The sequence below is a fragment of the Sinocyclocheilus anshuiensis genome, unplaced genomic scaffold, assembly GCF_001515605.1.
Source record: "Sinocyclocheilus anshuiensis isolate Anshui unplaced genomic scaffold, SAMN03320099.WGS_v1.1 scaffold538, whole genome shotgun sequence".
In the NCBI taxonomy this organism is placed as follows: Eukaryota; Metazoa; Chordata; class Actinopteri; order Cypriniformes; family Cyprinidae; genus Sinocyclocheilus; species Sinocyclocheilus anshuiensis.
Window position 1 is genome coordinate 339392 of NW_015544166.1, and position 25698 is coordinate 365089.

The following is a 25698-nucleotide window of genomic DNA, read 5'->3' on the forward strand; positions in this document are numbered from 1 at the left end:
AATAAAAAGAAATAAAAACACAATTCTATATATTATATTATACAGGAGTGCAAATTTAGTGTGAATTAGGCTTTAACTTTGTAAGATCTAGATTTTTTTTTTATTATTTTTACTAAGACTGTAAAAATTTATTTTATATATATATATATATATATATAAAATAAATTTTTACAGTCTTAGTAAAAATAATAAAAAAAAAATCTAGATCTTACAAAGTTAAAGCCTAATTCACACTAAATTTGCACTCCTGTATAATATAATATATAGAATTGTGTTTTTATTTCTTTTTATGTAGTCATCTGAGGTGAGACAGGCCAAAATGTATACTTGAATGTTTAAATCTAGCAACCCTTTCATATTAGGTTTTTTCCCTTGTTTCTTTTTTTTTTTGGTTGGTCTTTAGTTTAGATAGGTTTATAATTGTCATGCATTTCAATTTTCAAAGTTTTAATTGTTCAAATCGTGGGACACTGAAGTATACCATATTAATACAATGCTCCTCCTGCCATTTTGAGCAAAGCAGTCTGTTTCTTTTTGTTGCAGGTCTGGGATCTGAACAGAGGTCAGATGCTGCAAGACCTTGAGTGTCATAAGGGTGCTGTCCTGTCATGTGACGTGTCCTCTGACGGACGTCTCTTTGCCACCACATCGGCCGATAGGACTGCTAAGGTCAGAGAAGAGGCACAGATTCATACATCAGATCAGTGTCAGCGGACAAGATATTGTTCACATTAAACTCTCAGAGCTTCGGCTGCCTCTGTGTTTAGATCCTGGACTCCGACTGTGCGAACACCTGCTCCCGTTAACTGTTAGTTTGTTTACTGTAGGTGTGAGTCTGTTGGTACGGTGTAAGGACTGTGCTAGGTGACTACCTGGAGTATCTTTACTGAGCCGTGGGTGCTTGCCTTAATGATGCCATGTACAGCCAAATTCTGCATAATTAACTTTGCGTGAGCGCAGTACAAAGCTCACAGATACACGTGCACGCATGACGTCCTCTGTTTGTGGTATCAGAGGTCAGAGTCCAGTCTGCTCTTCTGAGAGCGTAATGAGATGAAGTTCTCTTGCTCCGTATGACACCGCCTGTACCAGAAGAGCTTTCTAATGAGATGCCATGTTCACGTCTGTCTGCCAGAGCTTCTCACTGACGAGAGAGAGAGAGAGAGAGCGAGGATGGCAAAGTGAATTTGGAGAGCTGATCAGAAAAATCATTCATGCCAAATGGACCCGCCGCAAATAATGAGTAACTCGGACTAAAATTAGAGATGGAAAAACAAATTTCAAGCAGCAGTTTTGATAATTTGCTCAACCTTGTTCCGATTCCATTTATTATTAGATTAACAATTTCACAAAGAGATCTATCAAAAATGACATTAGATGTCTTCAAATGATTTTACAGCACAAAATAGCAATGTTATGAGATTTGCTCTTGTTCAGTTCATGCAGTAAAATGGCTCATAACTGCTGATTTCTGTTCCCTAAGGTGTGGAGCAGTGCCTCGTGGGAGATTACTTTTTTGCTGAAGGGACACGAGGACTGTGTCCGTAGCTGCCGTTTTTCTTGGGACAACAAGCGACTTGCGACGGGCGACGACAATGGAGAAATCAGGGTAAGTATAATCTTAAGCTGCTTCAAATTGTAAATCAACCGTGTTAAAAGGAGTAAAGATCTGATTGTGGCCTTGATCAAGCTTCAGAAAGATTTTGGTATGTTATGCTGAGGAGTTGGGATATTTTTGACCTCATCCCTCTTTTAGAACTTTTTATTTTTTTATTTTTATTTTTTTTTTTAAACCAAAAAGCCAGTAATGATGCCTAATAAAAAGTACACTCAGATATTTTTGTAAAAAAAAAAAAACACGTTCACAATTAGCAATAAAGCATGTCTTTCAATCAGTTTGTGTTCCCGATAGTTGTGCCTCCGTTACTTTTTTGACAGCTGTGTTGGCAACAGTTCTACATATTAACACTTTTATTTAAATTCTACACATTATAGGGGACTGTAGTTTCTCTAATTAAATAATCACCCAAATATGGTTGTAAAGAAATTGTAATGGCAAAGGTAATCAATAATGGTGAATTTTGGGTAACTGTGAATGTGAGCAGACGTTATGGCCACACTGAGAGCAAATAGAGATGTTAAGAAAAGTGATGTAGGAACAAATACATCTTGAAACCTCAAAACTCAGCTTCCCATTCGTCAGTTCTGCCAAGCCTTCTTTCTCTGAGTTTTTCTTGCGGGGAGACAGGCCCGGGGCTCAGAACTGTAAAGAAAAAATCTACCTTATCAATTAAAGATGCTTCTCGTAAAGAGAAAGTGAGAGAACACCACAAAAAGAGAGAAATGCTGTGATGTTATAATTCATGGCCTGTGGTGATTTTTCAAAGCTCACGTCTCTGTTTAACACACCTTACTGCCACGGTGAAATGGGAAGTGCGAAACAGATGCGTCACATCTGTAAATCCGGCTTTAGTGCTGTAAATAAGTTAAAACCAAATACAAATATTTCCTTCTCACGAGCAATTTCTGATTGTTCCAAGAAGCATTGATGCATTATAAATACACTTGTGAAATCTAAGTTGTGTTGTATGCGTTTTGATAACCCATTACTTTTGTAACAATGTTGTGTTGTGTATCTGAAGCTGTGGAGCATGCTGGATGGAGCTCTTCTGAAGATCTGTTCACGGGACACTAAGGACTCCATGGACTCTTTCCACGGTGGATGGGTGACTGACCTGCACTTCTCCCCTGATAACAGAGTACTGGTCTCTACGGGCGGATACATCAAGGTACACGCATTATATAGTTGACATCACTGTATACAAGCAAACGCTGAGTGGCGCACCCTGGAAAAGAGTATTTTTTTGGTTCACTTAATTTAACCTGGGAGTGCTTCATGTGTGGTTATGATTTAGAGCTGGGTAAAAATAATAAAATAATAAAAAGGTTTATAATATAATTGTTTTATTGGTGAATGAAAAAAGCAGCATAAATCATTGCAGCCTGATTTCTGAAAACAACACGAACGTAGGAGTGTCTTAGATGAGGGTCTGAAACCCTGTAATAATTTACAGCATCAGCAGATATGTAATAAATTAATGTATATAAATTAAAATAAACTCACTGAATCATATTGAAATTGAAAATCTGTTATTACATTTATTATTATTGCTATAATTATAACTTTTCTTAATTAGCAATGCTCCATTGCCCTGCGTTCTTTGAGGCGTTGTGCAGATCTGCAAAAGTGCAACCAAGATGAAGTCTCGCCAGTCTGTTGTTTGTTGTCATTCATGACTGTTTCATCTGTATTATCAGGCAGGCGCTTGTCCGATCGCTTATGTCACCGAGACACATTATCATATCAGGAACGGAGCGAGACTAACTTCCATCAACACTGTCAGCCATTATTCATCATGCTTTGAGACTTCTTTATTAATGTACTCTGAGCCGTCTGTACATTGTGTAAGTGTCACAAGCGTAATGATGCTTCATCACGCATCAATCTGTCAGTTTATCAAATGCGTCTGCATCAGGCTGACCCTCCGCGTGAGCGACGGATCCGTCGGAGACCCGATAATAAGCTCTGATTGATCGCCGGCTGTCCTCACACTCAGGATCCTGCTGTCTGTAATATGAAATGATAAATGAATCATCGTATGCATCGGTGCCAAATCCCCAGCCGAACCTTTTCATCAGACCGAACCAAACCTGCCGTAAATCTGCTACGACCACACAAAGGAAGGAGGTGTGTGAGACGCGAGTCGTCACACTGCGCTTCCTGCACTTCTGTTGCGATTTGAGAATTTACGTGGCCTGCAGGATCCGGTTACATATCGGAGCAGATGTTGTGAAGTCAGTTTTTTTTTCCGTTGCAATAGTTGATCCTGTGAAGGATCCCTGGGTATTTCGTTTCCTGTCCATGTTGTCTCTTATTTGATCTAGACAAATACTGACATTTTCAAAGCAAAATTATGGTCTGAGCCATGACCTAGCAGTTTGCATATTGAGTGTCTGCTAGTGTAGCGGCACAAGTTTGAGTTCAGCCTTTTTTGTCCTGTTTTCACCATCTTCTCCTCTATCGCCAATCCTGTTAATAAAATGTGACCTAAAGACCCCAAAAAGATTGAAAAGAATAGCAGTAATGAAATGAAGCTGAATTTTGTCAGGTGTCATAATGCAAAGGGACAGCAGCCTCGTTTGCTCCGTTAAACTCTCGGTTTAGCTTGTCATTCAGTCAGCAGAAACGGTCTGGTATACTGTATATCGCCATGCCTGAGCTTGTTCAGCACGGCAGCTTTCTGCGTTCACTTTGAGGTGATCTGCCTCTTAGCCGCATCTACATCTTTTGATGTCTGCCTTCTGCAGTTTGTCAACGACATGTTTCTATTTGTGTTGAAAATTGTGTGATTAATTAGTCACCCTCATGTCGTCCGAAACCCGCAAGACCTTCATTCATCTTCAAAACACAAATTATGATATTTTTGATGAAATCCGAGAGCTTTCTGAACCTGCATAGACAGCAACAACTGACACGTTCATTGGCCGGAAAGGTGATAAGGAATTTGTTAAAATGGTCCATGTGACATCAGTGGTTCAACTGTAGTTTTATGAAGCTACGAGAAAAAAAAAATCCAGACTTTATTCAAAGATTTGTTGTCTCTTCCGTGTCATTGCTCGACGTGCGTTTACGACCAAGCATGTGTTTTTGTTTTTCTTTAAAATAGCTACAAGAATACTTTTTGTGCACAATGTCCTTACTACCTTACTGTCCCTTGGACATGTCAGTTGTATTGCTGTCTATGCAGGGTCAGAAAGCTCTTGGTTTTCATCAAAAATATCTTAATTTGTGTTCTGAAGATGAACGAAGGTCTGATGGGTTTGGAACGACATGAGGGGGAGTAATAACAGAATTTTTATTTTTGGGTGAACTATTTCTTTAAAGGGGTCATATGATGCTATTTTAAAGATCATTATTTGGTAGCGGCATTATGCTAATATTTCCACATGGTGACGTAGATATGTGGGGGCGTGTTAGAAGGAGCCGTTTTAGGTAGGTGTGGCTGACTCTTAACTTTTATAAAGAATATCTCTTTGGATTTGAGACTTTAGTCTTTGCAACTTTACAGATCTTCTTTATGCACCAAGAGCTTGTAACACTCCAAAGAGAAAGGAAAACTTGAAATTGCATCATATGACCCCTTTAAAACGACATCAGTTTCATTTAAGCATCACTTTTATCATCATTACCTATCCACACCCCTAACTGACATGGAAAATAGTATTAATCTTGTTTTAGGAGCGTTCTGTCCTTTTGTCTCTGTCTGTTGTCATTGAGACAGGACATGTCCCATCTCCAGTCCAACCCAGTTTCATCTGCAAAGGACAAATCAGCAGGGCATCTGTCTTTTCATACTGTTTCCTTGTCCGTTTTCCTTCAGCTTTGTTTTCGGTCTCATTTGTCAGGATGTGTGAAGTCTGCATCAGTCCATGGTGTCACGTTTGTATTTATTCATTTTAAATCAAGGCAACATTGTTAGGAAACATGCGTAAAGAATGATGCTAGTGTACATGCACGAGTCTAATAACTAATGTTGCCCTTCACTCTGAGAGGTAAATGTTTTGTGTGTGCTTGAGTGATTTATAAAGGCTGCTTTCAGTTTAGCTTTCACTCATAAAAGACAAATGGTTGTTGTAGCTCTGTGTGCGAGTGACAAAGTGTTCCTCCGTGTAAGACCGAAATATTTCCTGGAGGAGAGCAGAAACAGATGAGGAGGTCAGCCAGGATACGACACCTTTAGTGAGGAAGAGGCTCGTACGCATTAAATCACACCGCCCGACTCATTTTGGTTCACACACATGTTACAGTGTTGTTTGTCCTCTGGAGGATTTGGCTGGTGTTGGGAGACTCGCAGTAATTCACACACATCAGCTCCAGGACATCCAGACCTTCACCTCTACCAGACAGAATGTTTATATCACAGCGTTTTTTTGTGGAGTCCCACCACAGCATTCACCTGCAAATAAGAGACTCTTTATTTCCTGTCTGTTTCTGCTGTCGAACAACTGTGAGGAAAAAAAAGCTTTGATTTTTGTAGCAGTAGCAACACTAGACCCAGACCCAACGGCACGACCAGAGTTTCACAATTCCTCTGAGGTGTCTGGAAGCGTAAGGGAGATGGGCTTGTTCTCGTCCCGCTGTCATAAGTGTTGTTTCTACACAACGTTGACACCCATCCTGGCTGTCATTAGACAAAGAGTGACTGAAAGAGGAAATGGAGGGAAAAACCAGGGGAGATTTGGAGATGGTAGATTTTTGTTGTGAAATATGCAAGGAGTAGTTGATTTAACTCAACTGAATTGAATGCTAATGCACACAGAGTTGTCCTTGATGTAGAGTTGATTTTATTCAATGTTCATTTTCAATAAAATGGTTGGGAGACAATTGGTTTAAATGTACATTTTATTAAAAGACGTTTATTGATTTTCTTTTTTTGTAGCAGAAGTAGTTTGTCACTGATTAAAGGTCCTTGCACACAGAGTCCGAAATGTTCATGTGTTTTTTTTGTATTTGTCATCCTTTCCTATCAAAATGCTTGCTACGGATGCGAAAACGCAGAAGGAGGCATTGTGTAAACGTGATTGACAACCTGAGGTCATATTAATTTGTTTTTAACGTGCAAAAATTTTGGCTGAGAATTTCGGACTCTTGTGTGCAAAGACGTTAACTTGCATAATGTTTATGTAAAGGTAGGATTGTTCCAATTTTAATGCACTTTGAAATGCGAAATGTGTGGAAGGATGTGTTTAGCATGTTTAATCAAAATGAAAATTAGACTATTTGTTTGTAGGTGAAGAATTTCCTTTTGATTTTGAATGTTTTTTGTTTTTTTTGTCTGCCATTTCTGGTTGTAGCCTTTCATTATTTAATAGTTTCTGAGAGAATTCACTCAATCCATTTGTTTCTCTTTTCATTGTTTGCCAGCGGCAGAAGAAGCACTTGTACCGCAGGAAAGCTTGACACAGATTGCAACACCTGTCACTTGTCACTCGAAGGCTCTGCTTTCTTCATTTCTCTTGCGCACCCATAGCGCAGCGACGGGAATGGCAGCTTTGCCCAACTATCAATTGGCTTTCTATCCTGTGGCTCGTACGTTTCATTCCAAGCCTTTAAAAACCGTATGACAGGCTTGCGAGTTACAGACCAAAATTGTAACCTGAGCGGTTCATGTGACGTTTGGCCGAGTAGATTTGTCTTTTATGGATGATCGGTCCCTTTAACTTGCTTATACTTGATGAATTGTCCTGCATTTCAGTTTTGTCCAGAGGGGAGATGTTTGCCTTGGAGAGAAGTGGCTTTTTGTCAGACGTGAGCCATTGAGCGGACAACCTTGTGCCATTTGAAATCTTTTGGAAGTTTATGAGGTGCTGCGAGAACCTAAAAGACATCTACACAAGTTAAGATTTTCACTGTCTGTAATGAGTCAACTTTGACTTTATCTGGTTGAAAGTGATCTGAACGTTTGGCTCGGGGCGGGCAGACACACACGCCGGTGCCGAGACTCAGCGATTGGGTCCTGGCCGATGACCCGTCAGAACGCGTTCATACGAAAGATGCTACTGAGGGCTGACAGCACAGCGCACACCCCCGTTCCTCTCAGAGGATTCCTCTGTCGTCGCTCTTTCCATTGTCTGCAGTGTACAAAGACAAACCGAATAAGAGTAAGAGATTGTAGGAAAGAAAGAAAAGGGATTGTGTGCACATTTCAGCCTTTGGAGTCTTAAATGAATAATTTAGCTTTGAAGTCTGTGGTGGGTTCCCCCTGCTCCTGTGGTAGTTTAGTTAGACAAGGTATATGGGGTTATTGTTAGGTAATGCGGCCTGGCCAAGTGTCTTTTTACTGCAGGCCAGAGAAGCATGATTAAAAAAGTCGATTATGAGTTGTAGAGTCAAAAATGGGTGCTGTGACAGCAACAGACATACAAGATTGTCCCATGTGATGCTGCAGAAGTGACACTAAATAAAGACTGCAAACACTGCCGTTACAATGGTAGATTTTAGATTCCAAAACAGATTCAAAACCAGGGAACGCTTGTGTTTGTATTATGTGGTTTCATTTGGAAATGTCACTTTAAAGTCAAATTGTGTTTTTGACAGTAGCAGCCGTAGCCTGGCCAACCCAGTCACCGTATAGCGGCGTTGGTGGTCAACAACCCAAAACACACGGGGTGAGAGTGAACAAGAAGTAACGGGGCCACTGCAGCCACTACCTCTATACCCTTGGGTATGTCGCTCAACTTCACAGCGCCCCCGGGGTCAGAGAATGACAGCTGACCCCTGATCTTGTGACCTGAACCGTCTGCTTGTGTTTGTGGAATTGTGACATCTCGGGAGGAGACGTGCAATTGTTCACTCACTTGAGTGATAAAATGGTCCTTTTTTTTCCTCTGTCTTATTCAAACTTGTAGAAATCAGTGTAGTCTGCTTTGGCTACATGCAAATGTTTTTTCATTGTGTGGCATTTAAGGTGCGTAATATGTATTTGGAGACTAGTAGAGTGGATGAAGCGGAACAAGGTCAGGTGTGTTTTCCAGACTGCAGTATGCTGTCCACTGTGTGTAGCAGACTTGGCCTTGGCCTGGTGAATAATTGAAGGAGGTCCTGTTCCTTTACTAGTGACATTTTTACCCTGGTTGCATAATAGCACTTCTTAGCCTGAATGTGCAGATATTTTGTGCGCCCTATGTTGTTTTTATTTTTTGTGTGAAGTTTGTGTTTGAAAATGCTTTCTCTCCATCTGCTGTCGTGTTTGGGCCGTTGTCTTTATGCTGATGTAAGGACAGAGTTTCAATTGAAGCATACAGCAGAAATGTCCTATTTATGCATGCAATACTATTCCGACTTGCATTGGCACTAAAACATCAGTGTGTTGAATGTGGCAGATGTGGTGTTTAGACGTACGAGTCTAAAATTAGTTTCCTTGACGGGACTACTTTGTTAACTTGTAAAAAATAGAGCACGCGTTCATCCAGTGGAAAGAATAAATGTGTTAAGGCCTTTTGGAGAGGATTAGTTTTCCACAAGGAGCTCAGGTGATTTGTGTTAATCCTGTCCAAATGAACTACGACTGCATTTACATACGTAACCTTGAGCAATTTACCTACCGTTGGTCTGCGCATTGCTTGCCGTCACACAAGCTGCAGGCGTGTTGTATATTTGGCGGTTTGGTACAGAGGGCAGAGAAGTCGGTCTCGACTGGTGTGAGTTTTTTCACCACACAGCAGTAAGTTGTGGAGAATGAGCTTGTTAAATGCAAACGAGAGGCGTTAAATGACCGAAAGGGCTGCCTGACGAAGGAGTCCGTCAGGGGTCGTGTTTGTGCATCTGCACGCGGAGACGGTAAAAAGAAGCACTGCGGTCGAAGGCATCTGTCGTCACTGACGGTTTGGGTGGTAGCTGCGCGGTGGCCTCATTTTCTCAGCGTGCCAAACTAACGACAATCACACTGCAACCCTCCAGCATTCGCACTCATTTAGCAGTTGTTAACATGCATTTGATGATGTTTCCTTTGCTACTTTCTCCGTGTTTCCGTGCAGCTGTAGGGAAGTGAGACCCTCCCTCAGGTGTCTGTGTGTGAAGGTTTGCACGTGTTGTGCTGTAGAAAATATTGTCATATTTCCAATGAGACACAGACATTGAGGTAATGTTGCTCATTGTTTTTTTGTTGTTGTTTGTTTTCCCCCCCCACTGTTGCAGTGGTGGAGCGTGGAGACCGGAGAGGCCTTGCAGACGTTCTACACGATGGGAGCCAATCTGAAGAAGATCCACGTGTCTGCTGATTTCACCACGTTTGTCACCGTGGACAGCATCGGAATCCTTTACGTTTTAAAGAAGGTGAAGGGAGGAAGCGTGTAGATTTTGTTTTATGAAATGTTTTAAGTATTGTACAATGTTTAGAACCCAAACTTTTTAGGAGAAATGTTGTGAGTGCAAGAAATTTTGCCGACTTGAAAATCATTCATCTGATTAATCTTTTTTTGAAAAGTTTTTTCTTAATATTATGAAACATCAGTGAATTGAACAATGTTCTTTTCCATGACATGTTTTAGTGCTGTCGTAATTGAAGGCAGGCACTGCGACCCTCATTGACGGAAGCCTTTGTATAATTTTTTGAAAGCGCTTACGCAGTCCAGTGTGGTATTTCCTCCTGAGGCCAAGCTTATTTCTTAATGTGTAAGAAGTGTGAAAAGTGCTTTTTGGGTCATTGTGCTTTTTATTTGTGCACTAAAATTTGTGACTAAGGTGTGATTAGTGATAGTGGAGTTTAACGCAAGGGCTTTAAGCTGGCTTGCCAATGAAAGGACAATCAGCGTTGTAACCTTATGAGTACAGACCAGGGACGTGGGAAGTAGGGGTGCTGAGGGGGCTGCAGCACCCCCTGTTTTCACATGGTTGCAAATGCAAGGCCAAGTTTGTTCATTGAAATGTATTCAGTTTTAGCATGTAATGTATTTGTAATGATCTCTGAAATGTAAATCGTAAGTGGGCTATAATAAACCCATGTTTATCTTTATAAACATGATTAATTTGACGTGATGTTTTGTATATGGGATGATTAGCCTAATCCTCATGAACACGTGACGCTGGCGCGTGGTATCAGACATGAACTATACAGAAGGAGATAATGGCGCAAAAGGGAATTTCAGATGTTTTTAAATTGCCATCCCAGCAAAATCTTTCCCAAATTGGCATCCAACAGCAGCCCCAGCACGAGCACCGACGTAAGTGAACCAGCTCCACCACGAGCACGGAGACAAGTAAGCCTAGCGGACCCAGCCCAACCCCCGAGATTGATCAGCTACTATGGATAATGTCAAAAATGTGATATGCAGGCAAATTTCCAAGTGTGTATGCCACTTAAACGAGTGTTCATATCGACGCACTAGTGCCTTGTGGAGTTGTGAAATGAGGCCCCCCCCTTTGGCCCGCTTTCATTTCACCCAACACGGACACACACAGCACCCCCAACCGAAAACATGTTCCCGCGCCCCTGCTACAGACTTTATATGTAATGTACATGGAGTAGCAAAATGATGGGGATGTAGCACAGTTAGGTTTCTCCGTGAGGAGGAAAAAGAGAAAGTACACGGGATTTCAGCATTGTCTGTGAAAAGGAGTTGCTAGTGGTGCTTGTAAGTGAATGTGTAATGATATGACCGTGAAATGCTGTAACCACGGTCCAATTTGTCCATACAGGTACACTTTTGGATTGGCAAAGGGTGAAAATGTAATTGTTTTTGGTGCTTAAGCATGTTGTAATGTGAATGTAAAATGCAATACACTACTTGCCTTGCACTTCCTTGATTGTGTCATCATTGATGGTAGGATTGATGTTGATGAATGTATTATTTGCATGTTAGTTTTTCCCCAGTGCTTTACTGCATGGAAGTAGATGCATGTGGAGTGTTTTCTTAGTTTTTGTGTTTTTCATGTCCCAGGTAAGGTGTGGTAAAGGCCCCAAAAATTTAGATTTTTGTATTGAGCGCGTGTCTGAGAGGGAGGACTGCAGCGTAACGCACGGACGTGCTGACAGCAGTGGTCACGCTCTGTCCGTTTCTGACACTTCCTGTTGGCAGCTGGCTAATGGGAACAGACAGTGCACCGGCATGTTGAAATGTCATTGTGGAGCGGTAGATTGCGTTAGTTGTTTGCAAACATTTGTGAGAGATGCTTTTTGAGGCAAGTATGATGTAGTGTTTGAGGAGTTGCTTTGTCCAGGATGGTGTTTAGGGAAATGTAGCCAGAGCAGAAAGTAGAGCAAGCGTAGTGGGGTGAGTGGCAGTAGTTTTCCTGAACTCCAGTCCCAGGGAGCACGTGAAACGTAGTGTGAGGCGGGTCTTTAGTACTGAAGTGTAGAATCCCTGGGTAACAGCAGGGTGTGGTTGGCGTGAGATGTGACTGGGAGGCTCAGTCAGGGATTGAGTGTTTCCACAGCTTGTCCCATGTCCGCAGCAGTGTGAATGTAGTGTGGCTCCTCCTGTACTGGACGCCTAATTCATGTGTTGTAGATGCTACTAGTGAGCTGATGACTTGAATGAGGTGTGGCAGTGCAGGAGTCATAGGAAATGTGTGGAGCTGAGGATACGGTGGGCAGCCGTGGAAGTGGTGTGTGGAGCAGGGCTCCCGAAATGTGGCTTTTGAGATGCATTTTCCTGCAGAGTTGAGCTCCGACCCTGACCTACTGTACCGGTGTGTTTGAGTGTTGGAGCAAAACTCTGCAGCAAAGTGGATGTGGTGAGGCAGATGTGAGGTTTTTGTCTGTGGTCTTGTAGATCCCCAAAAAGTCGTCACTAGCCTACACGGGAAAAAGCGGCCTACCTCCACAGTACTGCTGGTCCTTTTCAGCCCCCTGCACAATTTGTATGTGTCCCTTAACACACCAGATTGAGTTAATGGATCTGTCTTGTAATGAGTTGATGTGAAAGAGGTGTGTGAAGAGGGAGATATACAAATTGTGCAGGGGGGCTGAAATGGACCAGCAGTACTGTGGCGGTAGGTGTTTTTTTTCCCGGTGTAGGCTAGTGACGACATATATATATATATATATATATACGCACACACACACGTGGTTTGTGAATAAAAAAAGAACACAAGTTTGCGCTAAGTGTGAATACTTAGCTCATTCCTCTTCAATTTATTCCCCCACTTCGCCCTGTTTCTCATGTAATAAAAGATGTCCACAAGCCCTGCTTTTCCTTGTGTTTTCGGAAGACCTACTACGTACAGTGCTATGCTCACATTCCACCCCCACACAAGCATGTGCTCTTTTTCACGTTACAACACCACAAATATTGCATGCTCCACTCACTCATACACGGCTACTTCATTCCTCACCTGGCTGCCTTATGAACCAGCAATCTCTGACACAGAGGTGACACTTATTGCTACATGCCACCCCACTTTTACTATGTGTGTGCTGGAACTTATGTATCAGTACTATTCTAAGCCTATGCCTAATGACTACAGCTCATTTTCTTACATTGTGATCAAGTCTAGGTTTATGTAGAACAGGCAGGCCTCGCTCGCCAATACAGTCTCCCAACCACCCACCTACCTACCTGCCTGCTGTCACCACCAGGTACCAGGAGATCCACCTTCCTGCACGATTTGTATCTGTAGTAAATACAATCTGCAGAGATACAGCTCTGTATTTATACAGAGCTGTATATTATACAGCTCAGTCTGTGTCCTCCGCTATATTTTCAGATGCGCTCGTATCAAACTACTGTGTATATCAATATAAACGGGATTGCCTCGTATCGAATCGCTTATAAAGAAGATATCGATATATTGTACTCACTCGATATACCGCCCAGCCCTACTTCAACCTGCAATCGAATACCTGTCTGTCATTATCAGCTTCTTCTTAACAAGTGCACACTTCAGCGCAGGTTCTGTCAGGAACACTCCAATACCACGTCATTCGCTCATACTAACAGCTCTGGCCAATCACTGCTTGACATCTACAGTATATAAGCGCTGAACTCTCCGTTTCCTTTTTCCCCACAGTCCATCCATGGGGGTAGGCTCCTCCCCTGCCTTCATCTTCAGGCAGGATCAGCCAAATGTGCATCCCCAGGATTTGGCTAAGGGATGGGGCCTACGCCAAACAACTTTCTCACAACTACACATGAATTAGTCACTCACCACCATCTGTAACACTTTACAGCATCGATACCATGTAGACGTTTACCTTATCTCCGAGTCTTTCTGATAGAACTTCATTAGTTACTCGTGGGTTTCAAATGACCTTTGCAGGTAGGTACATCTCCACAAACTGGATTGGCCACCCCTGCGCTACGTTTCCCACGGGCCAGGTCAGCCTTTCAATTACAGCACACATTCCACCGCCCAAGCCAGTTCGTCTGCAGTATGAACAACAGTTCACTCTCATTACATTTTCAGCTCTCCCTTTCTGGTGAAATGTTGCTGGAGGTTCAGCGAAAACCCTCACATTCCTCTAAACTGTTACATAACCCATCGCGGCAGGGCCGTGCACAGACATTTTGAGGGCCAGTGGCCCAAACCAAAAAAGGCCCACTAGGGGGGGTGGGTGCTTGTTAATACAAATGATACAGTTGTTACAAATACACAATTAAAAGACAAGACGGCACACTCTGTAATAATTTCAGACTTTATCGTACATGTTTTTTATAAGAATGGCCTCTCCCTCACTCTCTGAGCCTGCTTCTGCCTCATCTTCAATGGAAGTAGAGGAGATCGGGGTAAGTTGAGCCAGTGGGTAAGTTGACCCACCCCGTTTCTTGCCAACTGTATACACTTTTACTGTCATGTGACCATGTATTTTGGAACCACCCATCATTTCTGCCAGACTGTGAAAAGGAGAAGCACTTGGGGAGAATGGAAGCCACCCGTTTACTTTAAAAACTGTTTTTGCCTTGTCAAAGTACAATTTTAGCATAACAGATGTAATGGTTGTTACATCAAAGCAAATTTATCCAGGTCCACAAATATTTATGATACATATAGGTGATTTAGCAACATATCAAACCATACACATCATTTAGCTAAATATTAGCCTGATCTGGTTAGCTGCAGTAGCTCTTTTTTCCCCAAAATGGCAGCTATGGGGCAAAGTGAGCCAAATGTTGTGGGGGAAATTCACTCAGCATTTTAACTTACCTCACCATAAGGCACTGTACTTCAGTTACATCTCTGAATTATAAACTGCTGTTTTAATGTGATATTACTGCTTTAGTTTCTCATATATACATATTATTTGTAGTTTCTTTGATAGGGACAGTGTACCAAATCCTTCTCTGATAAGAACCAGAAAATGCTTTTCATCACATTATAATCACATATATCTTTCCACCTGTAGTCCCTAATGGCCAACAGACTCTCTGTTTAGTCTGTTTTTAGGAAGGTTACAACTTTGGCGTTCAACATATTGTTTCAGAAATGCACACAATTAAATACTGACATTTAAACTTCATTTGGTTGGTTTTATGTTGTTAAAGTTAACTTTATGAAAAGAAATATGACTGTTTGTAAAAGGCAATTATTCAATTCGTTTTTAAATTATTTCTTTCACATGGGTTTGAATCAGATTTGGCCACATGCTCATTTTACACCCAGATGGTGCATCTTACCCACTGACTCGACTCGGGTCAATTTACCCCTAACCCGGGGCAAACTGAGCCACGAGAACACTTTTTTTTTATAAGCCATATTTTTAGAACCCTTTGTCATAGATACATTCTGATCATTTAAAATCAAGTACAAAATGACTCATCTTAGCCCACTCTCCCCTATAAGTATTAGACATTTCTTTTAATATTTTACAGCATTAATCTATACAAATAAACAACTCCTTAAGAACATTTATATTATTTTAAAACTATTTATAGGCATACTATTAATATGGTTTTAATAAAATATGATGTGTTATACATTACTACTATCAAGACTATCAAGACAAGTGATTATAATGGGAAATATACTTAATTACAAGAATTAAACAAGTGTGACGTTAGATCTCATCGGGTACAATAATTTGATCAGACATTCTAATTCTAAGAACGTGGATATTTTCTGGTAATCACTTTTAATCACTTTACCGACAGAAATACAAAAACAAACTACCAAATTTTTAATTCAGCTAATCATCAACTGACTGTAATGTGGATTGTAATGCATCTACCTGTTCATGAACGACCTTCGGGAACTGTGGTCTCCACTCCAGATAGCGGCACACCGATTGTGAGTGATGCTGCGGAGCGGGCGGGAAAACATGGAGCGGAATCAGCGGATCGGTAATCGAACGCTTTGAGCTGGGGGATTGGTGAGAGGGGCACCTCAGCCGATGAGGGCAAAGGGGCAGTGGCTCTAGCCACCGGGCCACCCCCCTGTGCACGGCCCTGCATCGCGGCATCCCCAAGCTGATGCCACCTACAGTCAAAGCCTGCTTTGTTGAAGGCTTTTTTTGGTGCCCTTTTGCAGATCTACCACAACTGATTTTTGGAATAGGGCAGATGATTTTCTGTCCCATCCTTTTTCTTAGCACGCATTGATTGATCAGGTACCCACATAAATCTTTTGGATCTCTACTACACATTTCAAACCATCTCTTAAGCATATGAAACAAGTGTTTACATTTTAAACAACCCAACATTTCACCTTTGAGTCACAGACTGCTTGACAAAATCAGACAGCTATTCTTCACTTCTTTTCCCCAAAAAGGCACAGTTGCAGAGGAACAATTGGTAGACATTCTCAACGTCACTCTGAAAGACACAACCACAATGATCACAAAGCCCAAAAATCTTACAAGTCGTGAACATGCATACAAAAATCTTTGTATAAGACACTTTTACGTACTCAAACCCTCTTAACCTTAAACAAAGCACATAAACAGTACCTGCCATTTGTATGAGGCTAGTCGTCTCTGACTCGTGTGCGCCTGCATCGTGTCTTCTGCTCCCGCTCCCTGAACCTTGGCCTGAGAATGGTTCCTGTCAGCTGCTCTCGCTGTTGGCGGCTACTTTATTGCTCGCTCTCGTCAGGTCAGGTGGCGCTGAGCCAACTGCACTCATATGACAGAATCGCAGAGAACAAGACAACGGACACCAAAGCCACAGGTCAGCAGGCCGTTGGTCTTTCCTGCCGCATCCCTCTCTGCGTGGCGGCGTATGCCTCTGTGATGGGTGCTCGTTGAACTTTGGATCTAATCCCGCTCCTGAACACAATCCCACTCCTGCTGCAAGCAAAGCTAACTCGTGGAGGAAATACATGTCACGTTTGTCCATACTACAATACCCAAAAACCATCAAATCCCATTACCTGTCATTCACCCAAATGACTGACTTTCTTCTCAAGGACACAAAAGACCAACTTAGAGCAGGGATGGCCCACTCCAGTCCCGGAGTGCTCTGTACAACTTTGCCACTACATTCGACGTCTTCTGAAGCCAATTGTGTTGTGTTAACAACACAAATTTGGAGTCGCTCAATGAAAAGTGATCGCCATCCGCAGCAGCTCAAAACTCAATTCCACATTTTGCAATTGTATGACCATTTTGTTCCTTTTACACCTCTTTGGTTACACAAAACTCCACATCACGTAGATTGTTCACTTCACAGAGTGACGGTAAATGTAACTACACCTTAAGTCAGAGGATGTCCAATCCTGCTCCTGGAGGACCGCTTTCCGGCCAACTTTAACTCCACGCCTAATTAAACACCACCACCACCAGCCACTCGAGGGCCCCTTCCAAAACTGAATACTGCCCTATTATATAGGAGACCGATTCACAGTATTTACAAAACATTAAGCAAACAAAGTACTCGGATGACTACTTCCAGCCACATTCTTAATTGTGCATCCAATGGACATTTTACTATCCCGTGATGCCACGGGAGACGAGTTGTGAACGGCATCAAAGCAATGCAACTGACAAGGTTGAGCGACAGTGGCAACGTGACAAATTTAGTAGGTCAAAATTACATTTGTACTACGCGCATTCATACTATACGCAACATAGTTTCTCAAGGACAAGAACAAACAGTTGCAAAGTAACCGTTTATTCAAAACAAGTGCCAATTTTTGGGGACAGCCTCTGTCTTCAGGATGACTACCAGACGAGTAACTTGGAGTTCAAAATCTGTGGGAAAGCGGCCCTCCTGGAGCTGGATCGGACACCCCTAAGATGAACTTAGGTCTAAGATGAACATTGTTCCTACGATCTTAGTCTTTATGTGACTATGTCTCTCCGCCTGATTTTGGGGGAAAAAAAGTCTCTGACCTGGAATCTTTTGATAGCGGACAAACTTGGTCGTGCAAGTGTGTGGATAAAGGCCGCTTCGCTCCGTTAATGCTTCCTCACGCTTCGGCCTGCCTTTGTTTAACGACCAAATGTGTAGAGTCAGGAAAATGCCACTTTATCGCGAGTGACCCGCCAGTGTGCCGGAGTGCAATGTGGTCTGACAGATACACATTTGAGGACTTGGCCTAAATGTGCTCGTCCTTACGCTGATAGTAACAATCTGCATACCATCTGTTCCTGAGATTGGGTGTACTTTTTGCAAATGCAAATGTAATGTAACACAATGGGAACTTGCCGATATAACCACATTTACCGTTAAGCACGTAATCATACGAGACTCGTCTGCCACAAAACTTCAACCTAAACGAGGATGTGTGACATTGCTGCTTATACTTTGCTTTGGGTGGGAGGGAAAGCATCTGGTCTCGTTGACGGATGAATGTGGATCGTCGGCAGGTGTCATTTCTCTTTCACCTTTTTCCGTCATTGACTGCGGGGGAGGTGAAGCCCTAAACGGGCTCGTGGCCAGTGTTGCCATGGCAGCTGGCTTTAGGATGTTGGGCATCCTCCCAAAAATGTCCTTTCGTCTCACCTCCGACAGTGGTGGTGGGGGTACTTGATGAGTTTGACCCCTCAAAAATAACAGTTCTTTTCGCATCTGAACTTTGGCCGCACGTCAATGTTTTCAAAGGTAATAATGGGTCGAGGGAACTGTGGGTCCGGGTTCAAAATATACAACAACAGCCCTTACCGTCAACAATTTCCGCTGCCTACAGACACCGTGTGGTTATTTATGAAAAGTGTCTGTTTTATCCGTTAAAGGGACACCTTAAAGCTGCGGTATGTAACTTCTTGGGCTACAATTAAACTTCAAAAAAGATTTTGGGCCCTTGGGTCCCATTTTGCAGAAAATTGACATCGTTTGTCGGTTTGACATCGTTCGTGTTTGCGTGCTTCGCATTCGTAAACAGCGTTTGTACAAATGTGTAGCTTTGTGACTTGTTCTTACAACAGTTGCTTACAAGTTAAACTTGTCATCTCAATGGCTGCTTTTAACTGGCAAAATTCGACACGACAATTGTCGTTCACGTCTGGGAAATCGCCTGTTACCGAAACAACAAAATCTCAAACTGCGCTCAAAAAGAGAAAGTTTCAGAAGTCTGTGGTAAAACGAGAGTAAATGCTGAGTAACTTGCGATTTTGTTTCAACCGACATGGCTGACCCTGCATACCATTACCAGAACCTTTATATCGTCCATCTTCACATTAGCATGGCAAGGTTTGAATAACAGTCTGAGCCGATATTTAGGTCTTGCATCATCTGGAAATAGTTTCTTAAAATGTTCAAACGTACTCAAAAATCCAAATACATACGTTTAGAAGCTAATTTTACTTTATGTATTATTTTAATTTTAAAGGGATAGGTCACCCAAAAATGACAGTTCTGTCATTAATTACTCACCCTCGTGTCATCCCAGACCCGTAAGACCTTCGCTCATCTTCGGAAAACAAATAAAGATATTTTTGATTGAATCCGAGAGCTCTCAGACCCTCCGTAGACAGCAACACAACTGCAATGTTTCCGTGTCCACAAACGTAGCAAGGACATCGGTAAAATAGTCCATGTGACATCAGAGGTTCAACTGTAATTTGATGACGCTACGAGAAAACAAAAATAATGACTTTATTCTACAATTCTCCTCCTCATCTTCATTTGTGTTCCGAAGATGAACAAAAGTCTTACGGGTTTGGAACGACACGAGGGTGAGTAATTAATGACGGAACTTTCATTTTTGGGTGAACCCTTTAAGCAAAACATTTAAATCTTTCGAGACAAATTCCTACCGACATATTGGACTCGTATCTCAATCCTTGCTAAAAGTTCAAGGTGACAACAGAAATAACACAAATTGAAGGGTGCTCATTCCTGCTCTTGTATATTGCAATTTTGATCCGACTTTACACACTTCTAAGTTGCTGAAGCCCAAGTGCTCAATTACCTGCTTTAGGAGAGTTTAATTAGAGATGCGGCTAAACTTCAGCATTCTTTTCAAGCACGGTCAGGAAATACATGGAAATACATTACAATGACAAAACTTAGACTGTCATACAGTAGGCCTCTACATAGTATTAGTGTTTTATGAGTAGCTCAGTACTTACCTCACATTTGCACCATCTTTAGCGTATTTTTACACATCGACCTACCTTCTTTGTGCAGTACCTGTATGATGAAGTCAACATGAAATCAAACAAATCAAATTTAGTCTTAATACACATCCTTGCTCATACTGTGAATGTGAAAATTGCATTCTTAGCAAAATAAGCAAATAAATGACATACGGGAATTTTCAAGCCGCTAACAAGTTACAGAATACGAACAACCTAAAATCTTTATAGCAACTTTACTTTGGGAACACTTTAGTTTAGAGAGCAATTCGCACTTGCTTATTAGCGTGCATATTACTAGCATACTGGCCAATTATTAGTACTTAGAAAGCACATATTAATGCCTTATTCTACATGCCTATACCTAAACTTAACCACTTACTATTAATAAATGGCAAATTTAGAGTTTATTGAGGCAAAGGTCACAGTTAATAGTGAGAATTAGTCCCCAAACTAATGTGCGACCTAAACTTTTTACCAAAAGTTTCACTATTCAGTGTTGTTTAACAAAAAATAAATAAATACATAAACATTTATATGCAGATCTGATTTTATTCAGAAACAGAAAACCGGCGTCCTAAAAACCCACTGCCAACTCCAGAGAGAACCCCCACATTTTCTCTACCATTAGGCAATCTGGTTTAACATTGCAAAATGTCCATTAGTGTTCTACATTTGCCAAATGCTAACTGTTGGTTAGCAATCATAGTCGTTCATGGCAGGACTTGCCTAAACAATGCTATTGTTACACCTCAGGCAACGTGATAAAATGTCCACCGAATGAAATGGTCATAAGCGCGTAAATAGTTGAAGAAATAGGCTACGCATTGGATCGGAACTGTAGCCACCACACCGAGCGGGACGCTTCCCGCCACCGCATATTCAGATTAGCCGCCGATGTAACTTTAATCTGAAATTATCCTAAACGTCAATATTTGCTGACATTGTTAGGTAAGCACGCTTTCTTCTTTTTGTCAGCGATGATAAATGCAAGGTGAGGGCTGTTTTTGTTCCCTACAGTTTGATTTTGTGTGTTCCTAAAGCTCTGGCCCAGTTCTCCCTTATCCTCAGCTCTCCCGCATCTCTCTTTGTTCTTTTTATATCAACATGACTGAACTGGTTGAACGATCGTAAAGCTTCCTTTATTTTGATATCGTGGCAGAAATCTTTTTGGCACATTCTGTAAGTGTTAATTAATCGATCTGTAAGATAATTACATAAATGGTTATCCCCTGACGCTTAATTTAGTCAAAGGCTTCAGGATACGTGCCATCTGGGACGTAAGACTACAGTTATCTCATTATCTCATTCTATCTTTGTTGTGAGAACATGATGAAATGGAAAGTGACGGATATTTGATAAAAGGTTATGGCAGTCGGATAGACGTCTCACCTCGCAAACGTATCTTCCTGATGTAAACGGCCCTTGAAATGCCGTCTGATTTATAAGGCTCTGAGAAAGATGCTGTAAACACTTTACAGATTGGGGAATAAAACGCGCCGCAAGTCAAATCGAGGCTATAAATGTCTGTTGGATGTACGCATCATAGAAAAGCTTTACCAACTTCTCTATTGTTTTATTTAAGGTTTATAAAAACTGTAAAATAGCTAATCCATCAACGTAACAAGCAGCTTTTCAGTCTCTACGATTTAGGTTGTCGTATAAATGGCCTTCGATGAGCGTGAGCATTGGTTCGTTAGGTGCTGGTTGTTCAGAGTCGTTTGTCTTACACTAGCTGTGTAGTTTCCCCTCCATCTGTAACTGCAACATAACCGAGTAGTGTTAAGCAAGCTATGAGGACAAAGAAACGAGCTCCATGGAAACAGAGTGCTCAAGAAGTGAACCGTATGTCACCCCGCCTGAGGGGGAAATTATCCTGAAACGCACACTCACGTCCTTATCAGAACACATCTTTTAACACGATCTCTGGCTTTACTGAATCGTCATTTGTTGTAGCTCCCCAGAGGCCACTAATAAGTACATACATAAATAAATAACACAAACAATCTTTAGATATGGATACAGAGGGACAGAACATCAGGTAGATAGAACAAAGATACTGTAGATAGATAGATGTTATGCTTTCTATATACCAACCAACTTTATAACCAAAACCAACTGTAGGCTCTGTCTTGAATCTTCTATTAAGACACAAGTCTGCCAAAATCCAGAGTATGTTAAACTCCATACATAAAACCTCACAATAAATACAGAGAGAAAAGAAAGGAACGTGACTCACAGAAGGAACAATGGTTCTACAATCTGGATTTATTCCGTGTGCTTTGCAAGAATATAAATAAAGACCAAACTTACAAAATCTGTGTGCTGGAAGCCCAAGCCTATCTACACATATGTTAGTCAGCAATGATGTCACAAATCCACCCGTCGCTCAAACCGTTGTTTTGTTTTAATGTGTTGCACTTTGACCTGCCAAATTTGGTACCTTGTTTACCAATGCAATTTATTAGTTTTTTTTTTTGTGTCATTCTTTATACATGTTTTTTTTTCTTTGTTTTTTTAATGACATATATGAACAATGAGTCAACAAAATATTTATTTACAGAACTGTGGCAAAATTCTACAGTGACAATGAGTGAAAATAAGACATCTGTTTTTATATTTTCATCTGAAACGCAAGTGGAGCCATCCGGACATTCGCACGTCCTCCGTAGTACTAGAATAATATTTTTTGTTTTCTCGAATGGCTGCGTATTCGAGCTCGACGCGTCATATAAAAATAATGTAACGTTAAGATGACATCAGACGAGAATTGCACGATAAGAATAATAATTAGAATAATTGTAAATATTACAGTAATGGTAATATAGTTCTCTATTAAACAGTAAAATTCCTTGCCAATATATGAATATTAAGCTGCATGGCGTCGCCAATTACGTCAACAACCGCTCCGTAGTGACTTTGGCACGAGACATGTCCATTTCTTGGTTGTCCAGTGCAATGAGTCCATTCACATTGTGCATATTCATATTTTTACATCAATAACCACAAACAAACGAAATTAACAAAAGAAGAAAGAAAACAGAAAAGAAAAAAAAATACAGCAATTCATGTAAATGTCCATTTTTATCCCAGTCCAGACATGCCATGGTATTTTGGACAAGATATTCAGTGAAAAGTCAGTGTAGTGTGTCCGAGTCGCCGCAGCGACAGTCTTTCCCAAGTTCGTCTCTCGCGCGACAAAGTCCGTCCTTCAGACCACGATTGGAATCGCTGCCTCTTGAAAAGTGTACATTCCAATTCCACAGTCTCCTCCTATTGTTTTTTATGCAGTGTGTCTGTGTGTGCGAGTGCATGCGAGTGTTTCGTTAAAAGGCAACGGGTCCACGTCGGCGGTCCTTGTAGCGTACGCCAAGTCCCAGGCGAAAAAGTCCTTGTGCGAATCCTTACACGTGTGATACGAGAGGCTCCGGTGACGCTTTTAGGTTCTGTATTTGCGGTCCGTTTTTGCAATGCGTGTGAGAGTGAGGGTCCATGTTAGGGGCAGGCTACATTCTCTGAATTCCACTGTAATAGACATGGGCGTCCGCCATTGCCCTGTGAATGAAATCACATCACTTATCCAAAGTGTCCATCAAAAAAAAGCCCCCCATTCTCCAGTTCACATGGACTGCATGCTTTCCATCAACTACACTGCATGTCTCAGGACTGGCTCGGGTTTTCGTTCATAGGCAAAACCAAAAAAAGGGAGAGAAAGAAAATACGACAGAAAAAAATCTCGGAAAGTAAGGAACGCGCGCAATTCCAGAGACAATTTTTGTCGAGTGTCTCGTCGTAAAGCAAGCCTTCGTTAAATGCTATCTGACAAACTTCTGCGTCCTGACGCTTTGACTGACTAGAACGAGCTCGTAAATTGTGTGCCGTTTAAGAAAAAACTACAAAAATCTCCCCTAAATAAGGGAATTTAAATTGCAGCAGATTTTTTTTTTCTCTCTCTGACAAGCGCTGGTACTATAAATTAAAACTACGAGACAAAAGAAACAACACAAGCAAAATGTCCTTCGTGTGAAGTCCAATCTCCGCTTCTATGCCAGCCGTTTTGGATGCCCCACCTCGCAAAAATCTCTCCGTTTCCCTCCCGCCTCGCTAACCCTACGCTGTCTAGTCAGAAAGAAAGAAAGAAAGCAAATCCCGACTCTAAAAACAACATGTGTGTTTATAAGGCTTGTAGCAGCATTACGATTTTAAGTTGTCATTCAAGCAGTCGAGGGGGGCAGTGGGGAAAGGCTGAAGAGGCGCTTCCCAAAGAAGCCGAGGAAAGAATAGCGAGGAACGGAGGGAAGGAGAAATCAAAAAAGGTGAGGGGGAAAAACTGAATGAAAAACAACCGCTTGCAACACTTTTTTGTGTGTTTTGGAGGAGGATCGGCAGCATGGCGGCCCTGAGGGCTGAGCGGGATCTTCCCGTATCGTGCTGCGGCCAGAGAGGGGGGGTGGGGGGCGAGTGATATCAAGAGATAGATAGATAGAGAGAGAGAAAGAAAGAGAGGGGAAAAAGATCAAAGGAGAGAAAAGACAGTGGCAGCGTCATCATGCAGAAGCCACGGTAAACGGGCGGGCTTGGCCGGGCGGAGAGACGCGGGCTTGTCACAGGTCACTGGGCCCGTGGCTCCGTGGAGGGCCTCTAGAGGGCGCTCTCTGTAAGGCACACACACAGGAGTGGACAGTATTTTGGGTCTATATTAGAAAATAGTGGTCTCATACTTGGTGTTGGCTCCTCTTTTGGCTTCCTGTCCTGGCTCGACTATCCAGGGGACGTTGGCGTGGCCCTTTTGATCCATTGAGGGCTGCTCCATCTGAGGTGTACAAAGGAAAAAGGAAGAGTGCGAGTCAGGATGCGCTAATAATTTAGGGGGTTTGAGGCAGTCACGCTAGATCTTGGGTTCTGCTCGCTTTCGTTTGTATGCATATGCACAGAATTTGTCTTTTTGTCTTTGGGTGACCTCAACCAAGTTTGACAACAGGATGTGTCACAATTTAACTTCCTGGCTAAGAATCAATCATGGGTGAAATTCGATTACCACAAGTTTAAACGAATATTATCATGGTAGCACTTGATGACAAGGTTCAACTAGTTAGCGTCAGTTAAACGACAGTCAACAATTTTTTAGGTTGATGGTTAATGTTTATTTGAATTGTTAATTCATGTCCATTAAAAATACATATGCTACAACTAATTAAAAGTTACAAATACAAAAACGTAGAAATGATCATAAATCTACATTAATAAATGCTGTAAAAGTAATAATAATAATAATACATAATAAACTAAAATATACCAAGAATAATAAAGTCATATACAAAATTATTTTTATTAGTAGTAGTATTAATTGCATTATTTATTTATGAACAACAGAAGCCCTAAAGTATGACATCACATTCTGTTACTTCTATTTATTCACTATTAATTCATGTTCGCTTATAATAATTCAACTAATTTATGTACAAAACATTATATACAAAACATGTAGAAATGATCATCAATCTTCAACACAAAGTTCAACACATTATGGTTAAGTTAAAAGTGTTTTTTTATTATTATTAATTAACTATTACTTATTTATGAAAATAGAAGCCCTGGTGTATGACATCATAATGTGTGATTCATATATGGAATATGAAGTAATTTGCATGCTTAAGTCTAGTGTGACCGCCTCTTAAGTCAGAGA

General features: G+C 41.4%; 1 protein-coding gene and 1 pseudogene across 2 annotated transcripts in view; one reads left to right on the forward strand and one right to left on the reverse strand.

The window, feature by feature from the left end:
- Window positions 1-10468, forward strand: part of apaf1 (apoptotic peptidase activating factor 1) — a 25858-nt gene extending 15390 nt beyond the window's left edge. For both annotated transcript variants that reach the window (XM_016495976.1, XM_016495977.1), the window contains exons 24-27: window positions 544-669; window positions 1484-1609; window positions 2643-2789; window positions 9758-10468. In XM_016495976.1, the coding sequence (XP_016351462.1) occupies window positions 544-669; window positions 1484-1609; window positions 2643-2789; window positions 9758-9916 (558 nt within the window). In that variant the 3' untranslated portion in view covers window positions 9917-10468. The remainder of the gene's footprint in view (window positions 1-543; window positions 670-1483; window positions 1610-2642; window positions 2790-9757) is intronic.
- Window positions 10469-22260: 11792 nt separating this feature from the next.
- The window catches only part of LOC107695855 (ankyrin repeat and sterile alpha motif domain-containing protein 1B-like), a 192108-nt pseudogene continuing 188670 nt past the window's right edge, over window positions 22261-25698 (reverse strand).